The sequence below is a fragment of the Empidonax traillii genome, unplaced genomic scaffold (genome assembly GCF_003031625.1).
Source record: "Empidonax traillii isolate 1590-97213 ecotype Southwest subspecies unplaced genomic scaffold, ASM303162v1 scaffold15:size5535645, whole genome shotgun sequence".
NCBI classification, from domain to species: domain Eukaryota; kingdom Metazoa; phylum Chordata; class Aves; order Passeriformes; family Tyrannidae; genus Empidonax; species Empidonax traillii.
The window spans coordinates 1,681,491-1,698,864 of record NW_020955208.1 but is presented as its reverse complement, the minus strand read 5'-3'; the positions used below and the strand labels follow the sequence as shown (position 1 = coordinate 1,698,864).

Here is a 17,374-nt window from a genome sequence, read left to right as displayed (position 1 = left end):
ATGTACCAAGTAGCTTGCTGTTTATTTGCAATCCTGTTGCCCTTTTCCAATGTCTGCAGTCATTTTACAGAGGTTTTAAATCGTTTGGTCTTTTGTAATATTTTTGCAATAAAAGTATATGTAAGACCCATAATGTACTAAAGTGTGAATTTTATTACTGGCTGGTAAGGTGATCTCAATTAAAACACTCTACTAGATCAGGGAATCCTGCCCATAACAAAGCAAGTGGGTTTAGAAATGAGTTACCATAATAGAGCCTGATTTTCCACTGCCTGCATGATCCTTCCAGTCAGATGTTCAACACACAAGCTAAAAATTTTTTCCCCTTGTACAAATCCTATTGTTCCCAAGTAATCAGCCAGGTTCACAATTCACAGCAGAAATGGATCCTGCAAGTTTTGATCAGCAGCTGTAAGCCACAGCTGTCAAGGAAAAAAAAACCCAAACCAAACACACGACTGCACATCAAGCGCTATAAAACTCCAGGCCTAACCTAAACCTGGCCGAGTCGCAGGCACAGACACAAACAGCAGGAGAACCAGTGCTCAGTCAGATCAAGCATGCAAGGTCCTGTTATTCCCAGTACCCAAAGGGCTGTTTTTCAGGCACACAATACCACAGCAGAGAAAAAGCCACGGACTCCTTGCTGTTGCAGCAGATTGAACACTGCCAAGGGCCTCCCAGCCGCTCGGAAGCCACGCTGCTCTGCTGTTCCACAGCCGCACAGCAGTCCAGCAGGCACAGCTACCCACTTGCCCCTTTCCTTGAAAGGGATTAAACGTGCCCCCACAGGGGACAGTAACCTGTTAGGGAATCCCTCGCTGCTCCTCGTGGGAGTGGTGATGGAAAGCGAAGGTGACGGCGGCGTCCCACGCAGCCCTCAGCACCGAGTCCTGCAGCCCCCGCTTGTCCGCGCAGTGGTGCCACTGGGACACGTCCGAGGTGCAGTCGGAGCCTTCGGGAGGGGGCCGTACCTGGTGTCCATTCACGCAGCGGCGGCACTTGATCCTGGAACACAGTCGGTGCAAGATCAGTGCAAGGCTCCCCTGCTGCTCCAGTCTATGGGTAGTTTAAAAATGCAGCCCAGGGACATTTGGATTTTCTGAATTACTACCGTGTTTTGTTTAAACACACAGTTACCTTCTGGTGAATGTGACAAATACAGAGTGACTCACACATTTTGGAAACCCAGAGGTTCTGTTTCTAACGGCATTCCCTCTCCACGTTTAACCACGTGGGAATAGTCCAGCAGCACCCAGAGGAAGTTCAGGTGGAGTCTCCCCTGAAAGGTGCGGGACGTTGCTTAGAGCAGCTCTGGAGTGACTGCTGCTAACTCCTTCTTACTATTGCATCAGGATTCCTGAATTCAGAAGAGCACACCATGATCCAAAATGCTCTATCCTGGCTCCAACTACAGCCACCAGGTTGTGCTTGGGCTGTTTTGGAGATGCCCCACTGAGCTGTCACATAAGGGGACAAAGAGCAGCAGCAGCCCTGACAGCAAGGGCTGTTGCCATGCAGACTGGATACCTACACTGAGCTAAGCTTTGAGTCAGCTTAAAACTAATCCTCTTCACTTCCTGGCTGAACTAAGAATCTTAACCAACATAGTGAAGCATTTTTCCTCCACTCCCTATCCTCTTTCTGGTGGCTACAATATCACCGGTCTCAGGAGTGGGGGAGTAGGGGAGACAATGGAGGACTGTTTTAGTCCCCGGAAGAGCACTTGGGTTGGCTTCATGAAGTCTTAGCAGATAGAGAAGCCCTAGCGGTGGGAAGCAGTTCAGTGTTTGGAGATCACAGACCACCAGGAAGAGAGCGACAAGGAAGGATCAGGTTGGGCTCCACCAATCTGAGCAGCTCTGATCAGTTTCTCTCTTTTCACTAACTGCAGTATTTTACAGTTTCCAACCACAGGCAGCAACAAGATAGTCTGCTCACTTGTCCAGCCAGCATAGCTGTTCTAAAACAAAAAGCGGGGACAGCAAGGAAGTGCTCATCTCCAGATAGTGAACAGCTCCAGAAGCAGAGATGCTTGGGACCCCTTCTCTGAGTTTCCTCCTGCTGCCTAAGGAACCCCTGAATCACAAGACCAAACTGTGGAGTGGTTCTTTTGCTATCCCAGCCATTCACCCTTCAGAGTACTCACTTGTCATGGGTGTCACTGGTGGTGGTCTCATTCAGGGTGAAGAGCTCCTTCAGCTCCCCAAGGGAGAAGTGCCTTTCCACGTCCTGCTCTTCGTCCACCACACAGCTGCTGAGGGCCTTCTTGTGGGTCTGGCGCTGGAATATCTTCTCCTCTATGGTCCCTGTCTACACGGGAGAGATGAAGCACAATTGGGACACCAGTGTTATGGGAGCCCTACATTGAGAAAGTGCCACAGATCAAACAGCACTAAGATGTCAGGACCCCTCAGTGCCTTGCCAAGCCAGTACAGATGACAGGCAAGTTTTACTAAGCTGCACTCCAACCATGCCTATTTGGTTCCTGATCCAACCCCACTCTGCTTGTCTTCCACTGGGGCTACAGGAGTGGGTCCAATGGAGATATGGATGAGGAAGAGGTGGAGCTGCCACTCGTAGCCAAAGCTCACACACTGCACCAGGTTGTGCTGACAGGAGAGAAGGGAAAGGAGCAGAGCAGCTACAGCTGCTCCTCGACAAAAAATCCCCCAACACAACCTCCCAAAACACAGCAGCAAGGGCTAGCCCTGGGTGACATGAGCATCAGAAATATTTGCTGGCTCACCCACACACAGATCAATCACACCCTGTCTGGAGGGAGATGACTGCTTGTAAAACAGATGTGCAGAAAGCCCAGTGTGCTACATTTTGAAGGCAAAAATCTAAGAGCAAAACGTCTGTTTTGCAAACAAACATAATACCAAGCAGGGGGGTGATTAGTCATGATTTGCAGACTGGTTTTCTAATTCTGAAAGCAATGCTTCCAAGTGCAGCCAGGTTAGAGGAAGAGATGGGCAAATAATGCCTGTTTTGTTAAAGTAAAATAATAATTGGTCAAGGAACGCAAGCTTACACTTAAAAAAAAAAAAAACAAAAACCCCTCAAAATCCACATACCAATAAAACCCCAAAACCAAAAAGAAAGAAACAAACAAAAAAACACAGTCTGAACTAATGAGAGGTGGATGTGAACAAGAGCAGAGAAGTGACATTTCTGAGCAGTAATCACTACTGGCACTGCTCGACAAAGTGTTACAGTAGCCTGAGAAGACTAGTCTCCTTCATGTTTTTCCACCATAGAACAGCTACCCCACCTGCTAACTGGCAGCCCCATGCCAAATGCTGCTGCAATTCCAGGAATGTACTTGCTGTTTCTTAAGCACACGTACACCCAACTAAAACAGGCTGCAGCCTGAAAAACAGCAACTTTGGCATCAGACATCCCACGAAATTAAAGAAGTCAGATGCCTAAATGACTTCAAAGGAGCATCTCTTATCTGCAAAGCCACAGTTGTTTCTATTTCTCAGAAGCCAGACACTGTTAGAAACCAAGGGCTGCAGTAATGACCCTCCAGCCAGAGCCTTCATGGTTTTTCCATGGCAACACATCTAAGGGTAGGAAGCAATTAAGTTCCAATCAATTCTGGTCACCAACAACAAAAAAAAAGAGTTCTTTCCCTCCTGGCCCAAATCACAGCAGCTGCAGCCTGGGCTGGCACCCAGAGCTCCATGTTGAGGAGGTGGGAGGAGTGTGACTCACCGAGAGCAGTCGGTAGATGTAGCACGTCTTCTTCTGGCCGTCCCGCCACACGCGAGCCATGGCCTGCTCGTCGTTGGCCGGGTTCCAGTCGGGGTCGAACATGACCAGCCTGTTGGCCCCAATCAAGTTCAAACCACAGCCACCTGCTTTGCTGCTTAACATGAAGATGAACTCGGGGCTCTGGGAAAAAGGCAGGCTTGGGTTAGACCACAGAGGCAGCCATACTTTTTACTCACAGAACCGGCAGGAGACCCGCTCGCGTCTGGCAGGTTCCACTCACCGAGGGGCTGTTGAATCGCTCCACAATCTTTGCTCTCTTTTTGATGGACATGGTGCCGTCCAGCCGGACATATAAATACCTAGAACAGCATTTACTACAGTCAGATTGCTGACATCTTTAGAGCATCCTACTTTTAAGAGAAAAATCTGTCAAAACCAGCCTCATAGTGGGCTTTAGGAACTTTTGCAGAGGGCCAGAGATTTTCTGCTGAGTGACCCCAGCAGACAAAGCTCAAGCCACAGTAGTTCCAGTTCAGGAACACCTGAGGTAAAAGAGATCAGCGGTTCCTGCTGATAGAAACTGTAGAAAGAGACAGTTCTTTTACAGTGTAGGCTGCAAGTACAGTCTCACAGGATTAAAGAAGCAAAGCCCAAAGACAAACCTTCTGCTCCTGCAGAGCTTTTCAAATAGATCCAGTGTCTGAGTGTAGTTAGATACTAAAACCACCTTGTCATTACTGGTGCTTTTGGTGACAGCAAGGATGTAATCCAGAACTAGCATCTTTCCTGGATAAAAAAAAATGAAAGAAAGAAAAAGCTAGAGCAGGAGCTCCCAAATTCCAGACCTTGGAAGGGCACTTGATAAGATGCTAAATACAGTCTCATGGTTGCCTGTTCTAGTCAGCTCATCTGTACTGTTGAGTTCCACAGTACCTGAAAGCTGGGGCTCCACAGATTTGGTGCTGTAGCCAGCAGGGAACAAATCCAGGGCTCCCATAAATCCTTCTTCCTCTTCCACACACTTATCATGGATAAGAGCAGGGTCTGGAGAATCAACAGAGCTCAGAGACTGTGGAGTGCACAAGGGAGACCCAAAAAAACCCCACCAACAGTGCAAAACCCAAAGCCACTACGTGACTGGAACAACTCACGATTACAGAGTTTCTTCAAGGACGTGATGGAAGAGAGAGATGACACACTGATTTTGCCCTCCTTCAGCTCCTCCACTGGCTTGGCTTGCTTCAGGAAGTTCTTGTACAGCTCAGCTTGCAGAGGTGTCAGTCTGAAACAGAACAAGAGCTCTGCAGTCTCAACTTGCACCCAAACCAAAGCCCATCCTCCTCCATCTACACAGTGTGTTCCTTTCAACTCAATTTTTTTTTTAGCTACAGCATGGACAGCCTAGAACAGCCCCCAAAGCTGCTGGTAGGGCATTGCTGTCTTAGCTCAGAGCTGGAAGAAAAGCTTGCAGATGCCCTGCAAGGCCCAGGGCTCTGCTGTACACCACCAGAACACCAGAACCACCAGTTGCAGGTTGTCCATCCTGGTTTCAGGAGGAAAAGCAACCTATTGCCAATGGCTACAACTTCATTCCTCGAGGGAATTGAAGGGCTCTTTGCAGCATTTTAGTCCTTCCTTTTGCTCATCTCATTTCCCAGGCACAGTACATGCTTTTTGGTACCTGCAGCAGACCACCTGCTCAATCTTCACTGGCAGGTATTTGGACAGGATGTCTGAAGTTCTTCGAATTAAACATCTGCAGGGAGAGAAATCAAGATCAGAAGCTTGGATGACATCAAACCCCCATTTTATCACTAGTTTTCCTCATGTGGTCAAAACACAGTCCCTCTGACATCTCCAGAAGAGTCTGTGACAGTCCAACACACGGCAAAGGCCAGACACCCACCATCCACACGAAGCCGTGTTACAGAGCTCACTGTCTTTTACAGTCGAATTCCAAACATGGTTCATGAAATTTGGAGAGCTCAGGCTTGATTCCACCTAACAGAGCCCAGTCACTTACAAGAGAAACTCTGCTCTTCCTCAAAATACCAACAGCATTCACAGTTTGAGCTACAAAGACCAGTAGCACGGACAGCAAACCAGGACAGGAATCAACCATCACATGCTGTGGGTATAACCCAAATTACAAGCAGGCAGCTCCCCACTTAGTAACTTAGTAGCCATCCTCAGCCAAGACGGGCTCATTGCCTGGCCCAAGGTTTCAGCAAAGAGCAAAATCCTCTGGGGCTCGGGAAACGCCCCATGGAGCAGTTCCACCACACTTAGGAAAAGATGGGATGAATTAGAAAAACTGCTGAACTGAGCAACCAGAGTAAGAGGTGCAGAAACCCAGTTCTGCCAGGAAACATCAAAAATATGTTACAAAACCTACAGAAGGAAGACAGCAGGGATGTATGACAGCCCCAAAATCTGTCCAAGGCTGGTAAATAAAGGAATAATCTGATCTCCAAACCCATAAGCAGAAGGATGAAAAATAATAGGCTTAAAACTGCAGTAAGGGAGATTTATGTTATACATTAAGAGCATTTTCTAACTGCAAAGACAGTGATGCCCTGGAAAAGGTGTCCTAGGGAATCGCAAGGTCTTCGGTGCTGGGTGGGGGTTAAGTAAGAGATGGTTTAGGACTAACACCTTCTACCTTAGGACAGCAAGACGGATTAGATGCCTTCCCTGGGGCCCTTCCAGCCGTGATTCCACATATCTTTGCATCACCAACCCATCTGCAATTTCTACCAAATTTATCAGATTCATCTGTTATTACTTATGTGCTTTATCTTCCCTATTTGTGTACTGTGACTGTTGCACAATAAAGGAAAGGACCTCAACAGAGCCAGGCACAAGCATTCCTGAATACACTTTGACACCCCTTTTCCATCATCTATAAAAAGAAATTATTGCATCTAAGGAATAAAAGCTCTTCTCCTCCCAGCCTTTCCTTTTTCTTAGGTTTCTGCAGCTGATCTGAGTCAAGGTCAGGACTTTCTCTACAGAGAGAGATTGCACTTAGTGTGAAATTCAATTTATCATGACTATGCACTGCAGGATTGTATTTGTGATGGTTGCAAAAGATAGGATTAAAAGCAAAAGAAAAAAACAAACAAAAAACAAACAAAACCACAAAAAAGACAACAGAAAAAGCTGAAGACACCAGCAATGATGAGAATCCAAGAGTCTTTTCCATAAAAAGCTCTTAGAGCCAAGCAACTGTCAGCAGATGTGAATAAACTGGTTGTATTCATGAAAATAGGTTTAAACAAATACCAAAAATCAACCAAAGGTAAGTAAGACAGCATTTTACCTCACAGAGGTGCTTCTTGGGGAGCAGGAGTCCCATCTCTAACCTGAACAGAGTCAACACAACCATGAAAGTGTGAGCTGGACTCTTGTGGGACTTGGGCAATCAACACCAGAACTGAGTGACGTTCCTTATACTCCACCTGCTACTCAACATGCCAGTACTGTTTTCCAGGCTAAAGCTACGTGCTGTATAGATCTCTTATGCAATAAATACTTGCACAATCACTTGCTGAATAGACGTAAACGGCAAAAGAATTCATTGCAGCTACAACCGTAATTTGGAAAGATAGCAGGGCTTATGCAAAGGGCTTATGCAAAAGCTCTGCAAAGAGAAGAGGGATGAAGTTCACCTGTTCACAATACTGATCAGCTCTTTAAGCCTCTCTTCTCCCTTGTGTCTCTCAGCTTCACTTGCATCCGCATCCCTGCCTTTCAAGATGGGCATTTCAAAATGTCTTTTAAATTCCTGTGCAGTACCTGTACAAAACAGAAGTGAGAAGGTGACAACTATTACCAAATAACCTTTGATCAGAATCCCACAGCACCAGCTATCACACCCCAAGCACGGAGACCAGCCACCAGATAAAACAAACCCTCATCCCATCCATATGACTTGCTTTTCTTTCTAGCCAGGAAAAGATTCAAACAAGGCAGGCAGATCAGTACAAAACAGAAAATCATTTTGTACTCCAACAACAATGCACAGCCAGAGGTCACACAATTTCACTTCAACCGTCAGGCACATACTGTTTTTGTTCACATTCCAGCTGTACTTTTACTCCCAGATTCTGTCCTTGCAAACAACAGCACAGGCATTATGTGTGCCTACTCCAAAATTATCTGTAATCAGTCGCTTATTACTGGTCACAGGGCTGAAAGTGGGAAAAATGACTACTGCATGCATGCAGCTTTGCTGCAGTAGTTCCACCATTAACCTCATCCCAGGAAGAACAAAGTGGAAGCACGGGGAGACTGATCTTGCCCAGAGTACAGGTCAAGGGGGAGGTGGGTGAAATCACATCAGCTCCCTGTAACAGCTACCTAAAATTGAAGCACATGTAGAACACCTACCACCCCCATTCCATCCATTCCCTGAGAACTCCTGGGGGCAGAACAGCTGAACAGCAAAAGATACAGCCCAAATGCCACTTCTAAGACTAGTAATCTGATGGACTGTGTTTAACTCGAGTTGTGCATGCACTAGAATTAATGAGAAGCCTCTTGGACTGGATGCCCAACAACCTGAGACAATCATGTGTAAGGAGTTATAGCAACAAATAAATGATTTACACATTTGTTTGTTTTCATTCCTTGGCAGGAAGAAAATGACCTCTCAACAAAGACAAGCTGTTCCACACTGAGAAGGAGCAGACCTGCTCCCAGTGATGCAGGGATCAGCCTGCCTCAAGATCAGTCACGTAATACTGAGCTTCATATATTCATTTCACCTTGACTGCTTTCCCTTCCAAAATACCTGTTACACTGGTGTACTTTAAATTACAATCTTCTTGAAACAGAGCTCTGATGACATACAGCCTCTAGAACAAAGGACCTTGATCTAGACTTTCTGGATACAAACTAAAAGTAAGTCTCCTTGAATCACAGAATGGTTTGGGTTGGAAGAGACCTTAGAGATCACCTAGGTCCGAGCCCCTGCCATGGTCTTTCCTTCCACTAATGCCTCAATTGTTGCTGGCCAGCAACTCCCCCTCCCTCACATCTCTCACACATTCACCTCTTACCAAGGATGCCTGAATTGACAAAGTGCACCAGGCTGAAATACTCAAGCAGGTCGTTCTGAATGGGGGTGCCCGAGATAAGGACTCGTCGAGGTGTGTTTAAGCTGTTGAGAGCCTGGTAAGTTTGGTTTTCAGAGTTTTTCAGTCTGTGGCCCTTTAAAAAAACAGAAAAAAAGGAATTAAAACTGTGGCCCTGTTGGGAAGCAGCTTGGAGAGCCTCATCAACACTGATATCCTGTATCTCCCACAAGGCATCTCACCGTTTTTCCTACTCCCTGTAGTGGAGTAAGTGTTGCAACAGATTTCTTTCCAAGGCAAGAATCTGATGGAAAACCTGAAGCCATCATGTGAGCAAACATGACATTACAAGCTTCCCAGACCAGGAATATCTGAGTCACACCCAGGCAAGAAGGCCTCCCATGAAAATAACAAGCACCACGTGATACAAAAACTGTTTCCTGTTCAAGGACAGGGATGTTTTCAGCTATCAATACCAGGCACTGAACTCTGGACCAGTAAAACTGCTTCACCCAAAATCAAGATCACAAGCCATTCAGTCCACCTATATCCAGGATAGCCAGACCTTTGCACACTAATAAAAAGAGGTTCTGCACCTCTTACAGGGTAACCTGAATACAGGCCCCATTTCTCACGCCTGATAAAAGCAACTTTATTAACATCTGAGTGCTGTGTAGGACAAAGCACAAGTGATAAGATGCTCTTTACAAGTGCCAGACCACATCAGAGATGAGTATTTACTGAAAATATACAGAAGACACAAGGCCAAGGACATGCATTCCCAGCCTCTCCCTATCTGCTGGCCTCATCCCAGGGGCACTGGGAAATGCAGGCAGTCATGGACTGAGTAGATAAAAGGTGTATGGGAATTACACTCACGAAGACGTTTGTTCTTTATAAGCTCCTCTCAGCACTGTTCTAGCAAACACAAAGCCACACCACTGGGTGGCACCACTATTTAACAAATCAAGCAGATGTGGACACCTCAACAGCCACCGAGGTCCCAGATTGATCGTTTCAAGGAGGCAGAGGACATTTGTTTCATTTTGTCCTTCAAAGCATCTCTGGCTCTCACTACCTATAAATAGGGAACTATAAACGAAAAAAAAACAACTCGGTTTCAGCCATGTGAAAGCAGAGCTTGACAGCACAGGCTTGGCAAAGCTTGATCCAGCAGTTGGTGAGCTGGGAGTCAAGCCAGCTCTGTTTCCTCCTGAACAAACAGCATGAGGTGAGTCCTTACCTACCTCTCCTACCTCTACCCCAAACTGCCATGGGAGTGCTCTTCAAACTGCCCCACAGGCACTGAATAAGATGGCCAGAATAAAATGGCTGGCATTAGCCAACACTACACACAAGAGATGAATCCCAGAATTATTTAGGCTGGGAGAGACCTTAGGGGTCTCCAGTCCAACTTCTTGCTCCAAATAGAGCCAAGTTAAAAATTACTGGGCAGAACATGAGGCCAGGCCAAACAGAAAGTATTTCTCACTTTAGTACAGACAAAACCAAATGAAAGCCAGATCAGTGAGCCAGGGCCAGGATCTCTGACTATGATCTCAACACAGTCAGGCAGGCAGTGGACCTTCTGCTATGCATTTCACGCTGAGAAGGCCCTAGAAGGTGCCCCCACCCTGCCAGGGACCTACAAAGCGGCCACAGTTACCACCAACTGGATTTTCTTCATATCTTGGCTCATGAAGGCACCCTCTCTTTTTCAGGCTCACAGAGTCTGGTTGATCTGGTTACTCAGAGCCTCTCAAACACCAGAATGGGTGTTGTCCACAGCTAAGCCTTGTTTCCCACTGTACACCTCCCTTTTCAGAAAGCAGATCCAGTTTCACCCAGATCTTGAGAAAATGCCAGGAATGGATTCTCCTTAAAGATGCCCCAGTACCTCATCACATATGACCAGCCCAACACTGCCCTTCTGTAACACCTCGGCGTGGAGTCGGAAGGTTTCGTAGGAGATGATCAGGATGGGTGAAGGCACTCGCAGGCCACGCTGGTTCATAAACCCAACTATAGATGGAAAGGGAGGGAAGAAAAAAAAAAGGAAGGATGATGAAAACTAATAGAAAATGAGTCAAATAGTCAAAGCTTCTGCCTTGAAAATCTAGGAAAACCTGCCTGTTTCAACTACTAGTAGTTTTCAAATAATCTGCAGTGTCCCTTCCACACATGTACATCCACGCTCCTTTCCCCACACTGCCCCAATCCCATTCCACTCCCACCTCCTTTCCTGCCTTGTGGCTGAAGTAAAGTAAGAGGCACTGGGACTGCCCTAACTTTAACATAACTGGATCTGGGTTATTCCAAAAGATCAACTATTACTAAGAACGCGAGGATCTGATCTAAACATGTTAGTGGAAAGACTTTAATCAGTCTCCAGAGCTCTGGTGGCAGCTCACAGATGTTCACATCAGCTGCTGCGGGCTTCTCCCAGTCCAAGATTTGACCAAAACCAGCCAAATGCACAGTCTGCAAACACTTCTGTACCTAATTTACGGTCAATCTCTTCTTTGGAGCCTCCATCGATGGCCAGTGGCTGGATCCTTCCTCCCAGCCATTTCTCCACCTCGTTGTACCAGTTCCTCACCAGGCTGGAGGGAGACACCACCACGGCTTTCTCGATTTCAGGCCTGCAGTCCGGGCTCTGGCGGAGCAGCGTCCACATGAGGGTGATGCACTGCAGGGTTTTGCCCAGCCCCATTTCGTCTGCCATGATGCAGCCGTGGCTCCCAGGGATTCGCCGGCTCGTCACACAGTCCCACAGGAACTTCACTCCCTGCCAAAAGAATCGTTCCCTCAGAGCAGGATGGGGACACCAGCAGAGTGACAGCTTCATTACCACAATGCACAGGAGTGACACAGCGACAGCCAGCACACGCACGTCCCTGGGGACACGCAGTGTTCTAATGAGACACAGGGAAATCACTCGAGACACAACTAAAATGCAGCCAACATCTGGTTTGGAACAACATTACTGGTGCCAGCATGTACCTCATAACACGCAGGAAATCATACTACATTTTAATTGTACAGTTATAACTAGCTTCCCGACATGAACTGCCAAAAATTTCTACCCTTGACTGCATTAGGCAGGGCCAGGCCATAAACTGACATGCATTGATCACCTCAAAGAGGTTAATCATCTTAACGACACCCAATTAGGTAATTTGAAAAGCACAGATTTATAGTGTGAGCAGAATTGTTTCTGCCGCCCGATTAATTCCCAGGATACTCTTAGCAGCCTTCATCACTTCTGCCTAGAAGCACAATGATTCACCTGGGGGCTCAAGGTCCAAAGCAGATTTAGCTTTAGAGAAGGCACAGGGCTGAGGTTATAACCCACGTCACATGGTGGGAGAAGAGCTCAGCCCTGCATTAGGCTCTGGTACATCACTAAGACAGATAAAAGGGGAAAGAAAAGAAAAAAAAAGAAGAGAAAGACTCTGCAAAACGTTCCTCTACCATGTGATGGTAAGAGAGTCAGAGAAAACCAGGGCATTGTGCTGGGAAAGTACAAGCTCCCTGCATTATGTGAACAGAGCAGGGAGCGAGGTATACAACCTAAACACCTGCACGGATTCACCCCTCTGTACTCCACTACTTAGGACTGGAAGACAGAGCAGCTTCATTTGCATTTTCAAGTCCTTTTCTTTCTTTCTTAGGACCCTAGCAACAGGTTAATGGAATTTATTTAAGCCAGTTGAACAACTATGACATATATTACTATCTACAAGCCTGCATTTGGCTGTGGATCCAGCACCTGGGCAAAAGTCACAAAAAAGCTGGAGCAGAGCTGTACAAGTCTCTACAAGAATCACCTGCATAAAACAGCACAGGAATCTTAGCAGGCAGAGATTTACTCATCAGACTAGAAGAGAAAGTGTTGTAACAGATATATCCACCTGCCAAAAAACAGCAGAGACACCAATAAGACACAATAACTTCGAGTACTTGACAGAAGCACCAGCAGGAAGCAGCTCACACAAAACCAGAGTGCCTCCAGCTATGCAGCCAGGGACGAGCATTACACTGGGTCACAGGTTCAGTGCCAGCTCTGAGATAAAAGTACAAGCTATGAGCAGCCTACAGCACTCTCAGAGCCATGTGAAGACCTGCCACACAGGGACACATCCAGCTTGACCTGCTTAGCCTGCAAGATCAGCAATCACAGCTTCCATCTGTGCTGCCTCCAGGCTTAAATGACAATATACTGCATCTGGGATGAACTTTTAACTGTCCAGATAGCTGCATTAGGTATTTGGAGGTTTGTACCCACTGCTGCCGTATTGTGATGTTGCAAATATTTACAACATATTTTTTGGCACTGTCCACTGTCATGTAACAATTCCAGCAGAGGAACTGCAGCTTTCTGAAATGCACCAAGTCCTCCCACCACACCCGCAGGTCCCGATGGAAAACTTACTTCTCTCTGATGGGGTCGTAAAACCCGGCTGAGGACAGGATCCACCACAACGTGGACAGGTGCTTTGTCCCTGCAGGAGGCAGTCAAGGAAGGAGACTGTGATTAATGAACTCAGCACAGCGTATGTTTAGGTTTTGTTAAATCTCACTGGTATCCTGAGGACTCCCCTTTGGTACGAGGGAAGTAACTGCCAACAAGAAAGTGAAAAATGGACTAATTCAGTTTTGAGAATGAAGTCACAGAGGCCTAATCCACAGTCTAAACCATCAGTGAAACCACGTATGTGGGCTGTGGTTAAAACAAGGGCAGAATGTGGTTCAGAAACACAGTTAAAAAGTCATTATTGTTTTTCTTGTTTCGATAATAATATTGTAATTGCACTACTGGAAAGAGAAACCCCCTCCTCTGCCCATGAAGATCTAGCTGACAGCCCTTTTAAGGTTTAACAGCGGCATAAAAGAAACTACTTCAAAATTAAAACCATTAGGCAGCCTAACATTTGACTGTCAGTCATCTCCCTCTGCTTGCCCTTAGATGCTGATGTTCCCTGACTGACAGCTAAGCCACAGGATTTTTCTAAACAGCTTCTCCATGCGTGCAGGCTCATTCCCTGCAACAGATTTAAATTTGTGATGTGTGGGAGATGAAACAGTCTATGGAAGAACACAAACAACCCGGCATGGGTACATTCTTTCTTTGATTGTTACCATATCTGAACCAATTCAGAGGCAGAACGCTTGGAACCAAACTCCCCTTGATGTTCAGACCCCAGCTCAAGCACATTTGGGAGAAAAGCACGTAAACCTACACCTAGGAGGAGGTCAGAGCTGCAGTTATTCCTGCCAGGTGATGACTCACTTGTCTATTTTCAGCTGGTCATGGGCACTCAGCACCGGGGGCTCGTACAGAACCAGAGCTCCTTCCTCAAAGGGGTCATGGAGAGGACTCCTCAGTCCCGCCCGTTTGATCCCCAGCGCGCGCAAGCCCAGGGGCCCTGAAAGCAAACAGAGGCACGACTCAGAGAACAACATCTTCCTGGAAGAGAGCTGAGCCTCGCAGGAGAGTTGGAATATGTTTAGGAACAGCAATTTAATTGGGTGCTGGGGTGGAGATGCACGCACAGCTGGCGCAGGCAGCAAACCCAGGCAGGGCCGTTGTTTGGCAGCGCTCTGCTGGCGCACAGCAGGAAGCTCTGCAGCAGCAAAGAACAGAACGAAGGAACACAGGCAAAGAGGGAGCCAGTGGCACTGCTGCCCCAAAAGTGGTTGTTCTGGCTTTCTGAAAGCCAAGTAGGGCTCCGGAATGTGCACCTCAGCAGCTCAATAAATACACTCCCCCACAGAGTATATACTGGATCAAATCCTCTTTTGGGATCACCTAACCCAGACTTAGCCGGAGCTGCGTCTCTGATGCAAGGTCAGGAATTGATCTTTAACAGTGATGAAGTTCTACAATGTCAAAGTTATCATCATACTGCCACAACCAACTCTCTAGAGTGGAATAATATTCTGAAGTTATTTTCTCTCTGATGAGCAACAGTAGATGTTTGACGCTAGAACCAATTTCTGCGAAAAACAGAAACCAACCTTGAGTCCCTCTCCTAGTACTGTATTTTGATGTCACAGTTCTGGAACGGAGATGAACACAAAGAGAACATAAGAATAAAAAGAAACCCCTTTTCCCACCAAAACTCGGGCAACTGTGCTCCCAGGATTGATTTTGCTTGGAAAAGATTCAATCAGGGTCTATTTGCCCACTGCTTGCTAAGGCTCCTTGCAAAACAGGAGTGTATCACGAACTGAGGCAGCAGCACACACATACCAAGAAAAGAGCACATTGAACAGCCACACTTCCCAATAAAGAGAGGAAGATAACAGCCAGAGAAAGCAGCTTTCAGTTATAGTTCTGTTTCAGCCTCCTGACAAATCCGCTTTTCCACAAAGCTAACTCTGCCAAACTCTTCTGGGGCTTGTCATTCCATATTCAGTGTCTGCTTACAGGCATATTTTTATAACTGAAGTTTGAGTGAAACTGGTTGATCTGCATTCGAGTTTTTCAGCTGGAGGGTGAAGGGGAAACAGGGGACACGAACAGGCCCGTTTGTTTCTGAGATCTTGTGTTTCACTGATTCAAACCAGCTGAGGCTTTGAACTTCAAAACTATCTCGTTTTGAAGATCACCTTGAGGCTCAACACACCAAGCCAAGCAGAAATAAAACTGGCACATACGATCTCTTTCACCTCAGCCTTCTGTCTGTTAGCATCATTATTTAAACGGTAAACCTTCGTGGCTTGGAATTCATCTTGCTTTTGTATTCGTGATATGGTGTAAAATCTCCTGGCACAACATCAAATGCATAGCAGTAAGACTACAAAATCCAATTCTGAAATGTAGGATTATCCAAACTAAACACTAGTAAGAAATATGAAGACTCTGCTAATATGCCAGTATTTTTCTTTCAAAATTAAGTCAGGATTTCTGGAACACATGCATCAGTGCAAAAAATAATAATAATCCCCACAGATGTATTTGACAGGCCTAAGCATCATCTGTTTTACCCGAGTCAGCCAACACAGACAATCCTTAAACCTCCTCATCTTACCTTTATAATTCGGAATGGGGACTTTGAAGGGTTTGGACAAAATGCTGCGGATAAAAGCCTCCTAGGAATTCAGAAAGAAAACACATTTAAGAAGCCTGAAATCAGAGATTGCTCAAGAAGGCAAGTCCAGGACATTTTTCAAAAACTCAATTTTGCCAAGTGCTCAGAGTTCCTCTATTTAATCTATTCAAGCTTCAACTCCAACTATTTTCAAGAACACCCAAAAGGATGAAAGTCACAAATCAGCACTATTCCCTCCACCAACTCCACTTTTCAAAATGATTTTCCTTTGGGTTTTCTAATGCATGAAATTGAACTCCCATCTTCCTAAATCCACTGGCTTTATTCACTTCTTCAAAAGAGCTATAGCTTCCCCCTGCCTTGGTAATTCAGTTAGGCATTTCCTGTAAAAGAGCTGAGTTACCATTGCAGGAACATCCACACTGGATCAGCAAGCACCCAGCCAGTCCAGCATCTGGTCTCCAGCAGTGGAAGCTCAGGGAGAACCAGGCAAGCAGACAGCACTTGACCCACTTGGGGGGGTAAACTGACCCATGCCCCTGGGTACTGTCCTTCAGCTGGGCCCCACAAAACTCTCTCATTCAGGATTTCCACTACAGGAAGCTCGCCCACCACACCTCCTTCAACATTAAGTGGCTGGAGCTGGCAAAAGGCCTCTCCTAAAGACTCCGTGTGTGTGTGTGTGTGGCTTCCATAATAGTTCTGATTAAATGGAAGCCATGGAAGCACTTGGGTTTCCTCGATGGATGAGCACCTGTGCCAGCAGCAACACCCACTCACTCACTCACATGCTGAGTGCTGTCCAGGCAGTGGGGTCTGTTGGTCAGCGCGGCCAAGGGTTTTCGGAAAGGCGACCTGTAACACTCCCCGCTCTCCGTCTCAGCGCCGGCCTTCTGCCTCTTCCGAGCCTGGAAAACGGAACCACAACAGAACAACTCTTGGGGGGCACGTGGCGAGACCAGAAGATGCATCCCTGTCACACTCAGTGAGCACCAAACCACACAGGCCACCAAGCCAGGCAGCTGAGCAGACACAACCACCGCTCACCCCTGCTGCCAAAAAACAGAGCCAGCAGCACCACCAAGGTTGCTGCGTGCCCCAAAGTTTAAGCTACGTGAAGCTTAAAATATTCTCCCAGCTAGGAAAACAAGAACCACTTGGTAACCTGTAAAAGGGCAGGCTTGTCCCCCCAAAAAAGCAGAATTAAGAAAAGGGTTAATAGCGGAAAACAAACTACATGGGCGTCCCCAGAGGCTCCCGTGGCACCTGTTGTTGTGCAGGCGAAAGGCCTCAGGCTGAAACCTACATTTCAAACACTTAGAAAGGCATGACAATAAACAAGTCATTGATCTGTCTCCTGACTTAACACAGCGCTCTTCAGCTTGAGGCATGATTTCAACTACCTGCTGGCACAGAAAAATGGATTTGACACAGAAAACACGAGGTGAGACTCTCTGACCTGACACCGCACATAATTGTAAATTAGGATTAGGGCTGGGACTGGTGTCATTATGA

The 17,374-nt window shown here is 46.6% G+C and overlaps 1 protein-coding gene across 1 annotated transcript in view; it reads right to left on the bottom strand.

Moving 5' to 3' along the window:
* Positions 1-133: 133 nt before the first annotated feature.
* Positions 134-17,374, bottom strand: part of RAD54L (RAD54 like) — a 23,392-nt gene continuing 6,151 nt past the window's right edge. The window contains exons 2-17 of the mRNA XM_027894839.1: positions 16,648-16,767; positions 15,839-15,899; positions 14,095-14,230; positions 13,237-13,306; positions 11,301-11,589; positions 10,699-10,823; positions 8,787-8,937; positions 7,395-7,521; positions 5,405-5,479; positions 4,875-5,005; positions 4,657-4,767; positions 4,386-4,509; positions 4,004-4,082; positions 3,724-3,903; positions 2,150-2,313; positions 134-1,008 (exon numbers count right to left, since the gene is read on the bottom strand). Coding sequence (XP_027750640.1) covers positions 807-1,008; positions 2,150-2,313; positions 3,724-3,903; positions 4,004-4,082; positions 4,386-4,509; positions 4,657-4,767; positions 4,875-5,005; positions 5,405-5,479; positions 7,395-7,521; positions 8,787-8,937; positions 10,699-10,823; positions 11,301-11,589; positions 13,237-13,306; positions 14,095-14,230; positions 15,839-15,899; positions 16,648-16,767 — 2,145 coding nt within the window. The 3' untranslated portion in view covers positions 134-806. The remainder of the gene's footprint in view (positions 1,009-2,149; positions 2,314-3,723; positions 3,904-4,003; positions 4,083-4,385; positions 4,510-4,656; positions 4,768-4,874; positions 5,006-5,404; positions 5,480-7,394; positions 7,522-8,786; positions 8,938-10,698; positions 10,824-11,300; positions 11,590-13,236; positions 13,307-14,094; positions 14,231-15,838; positions 15,900-16,647; positions 16,768-17,374) is intronic.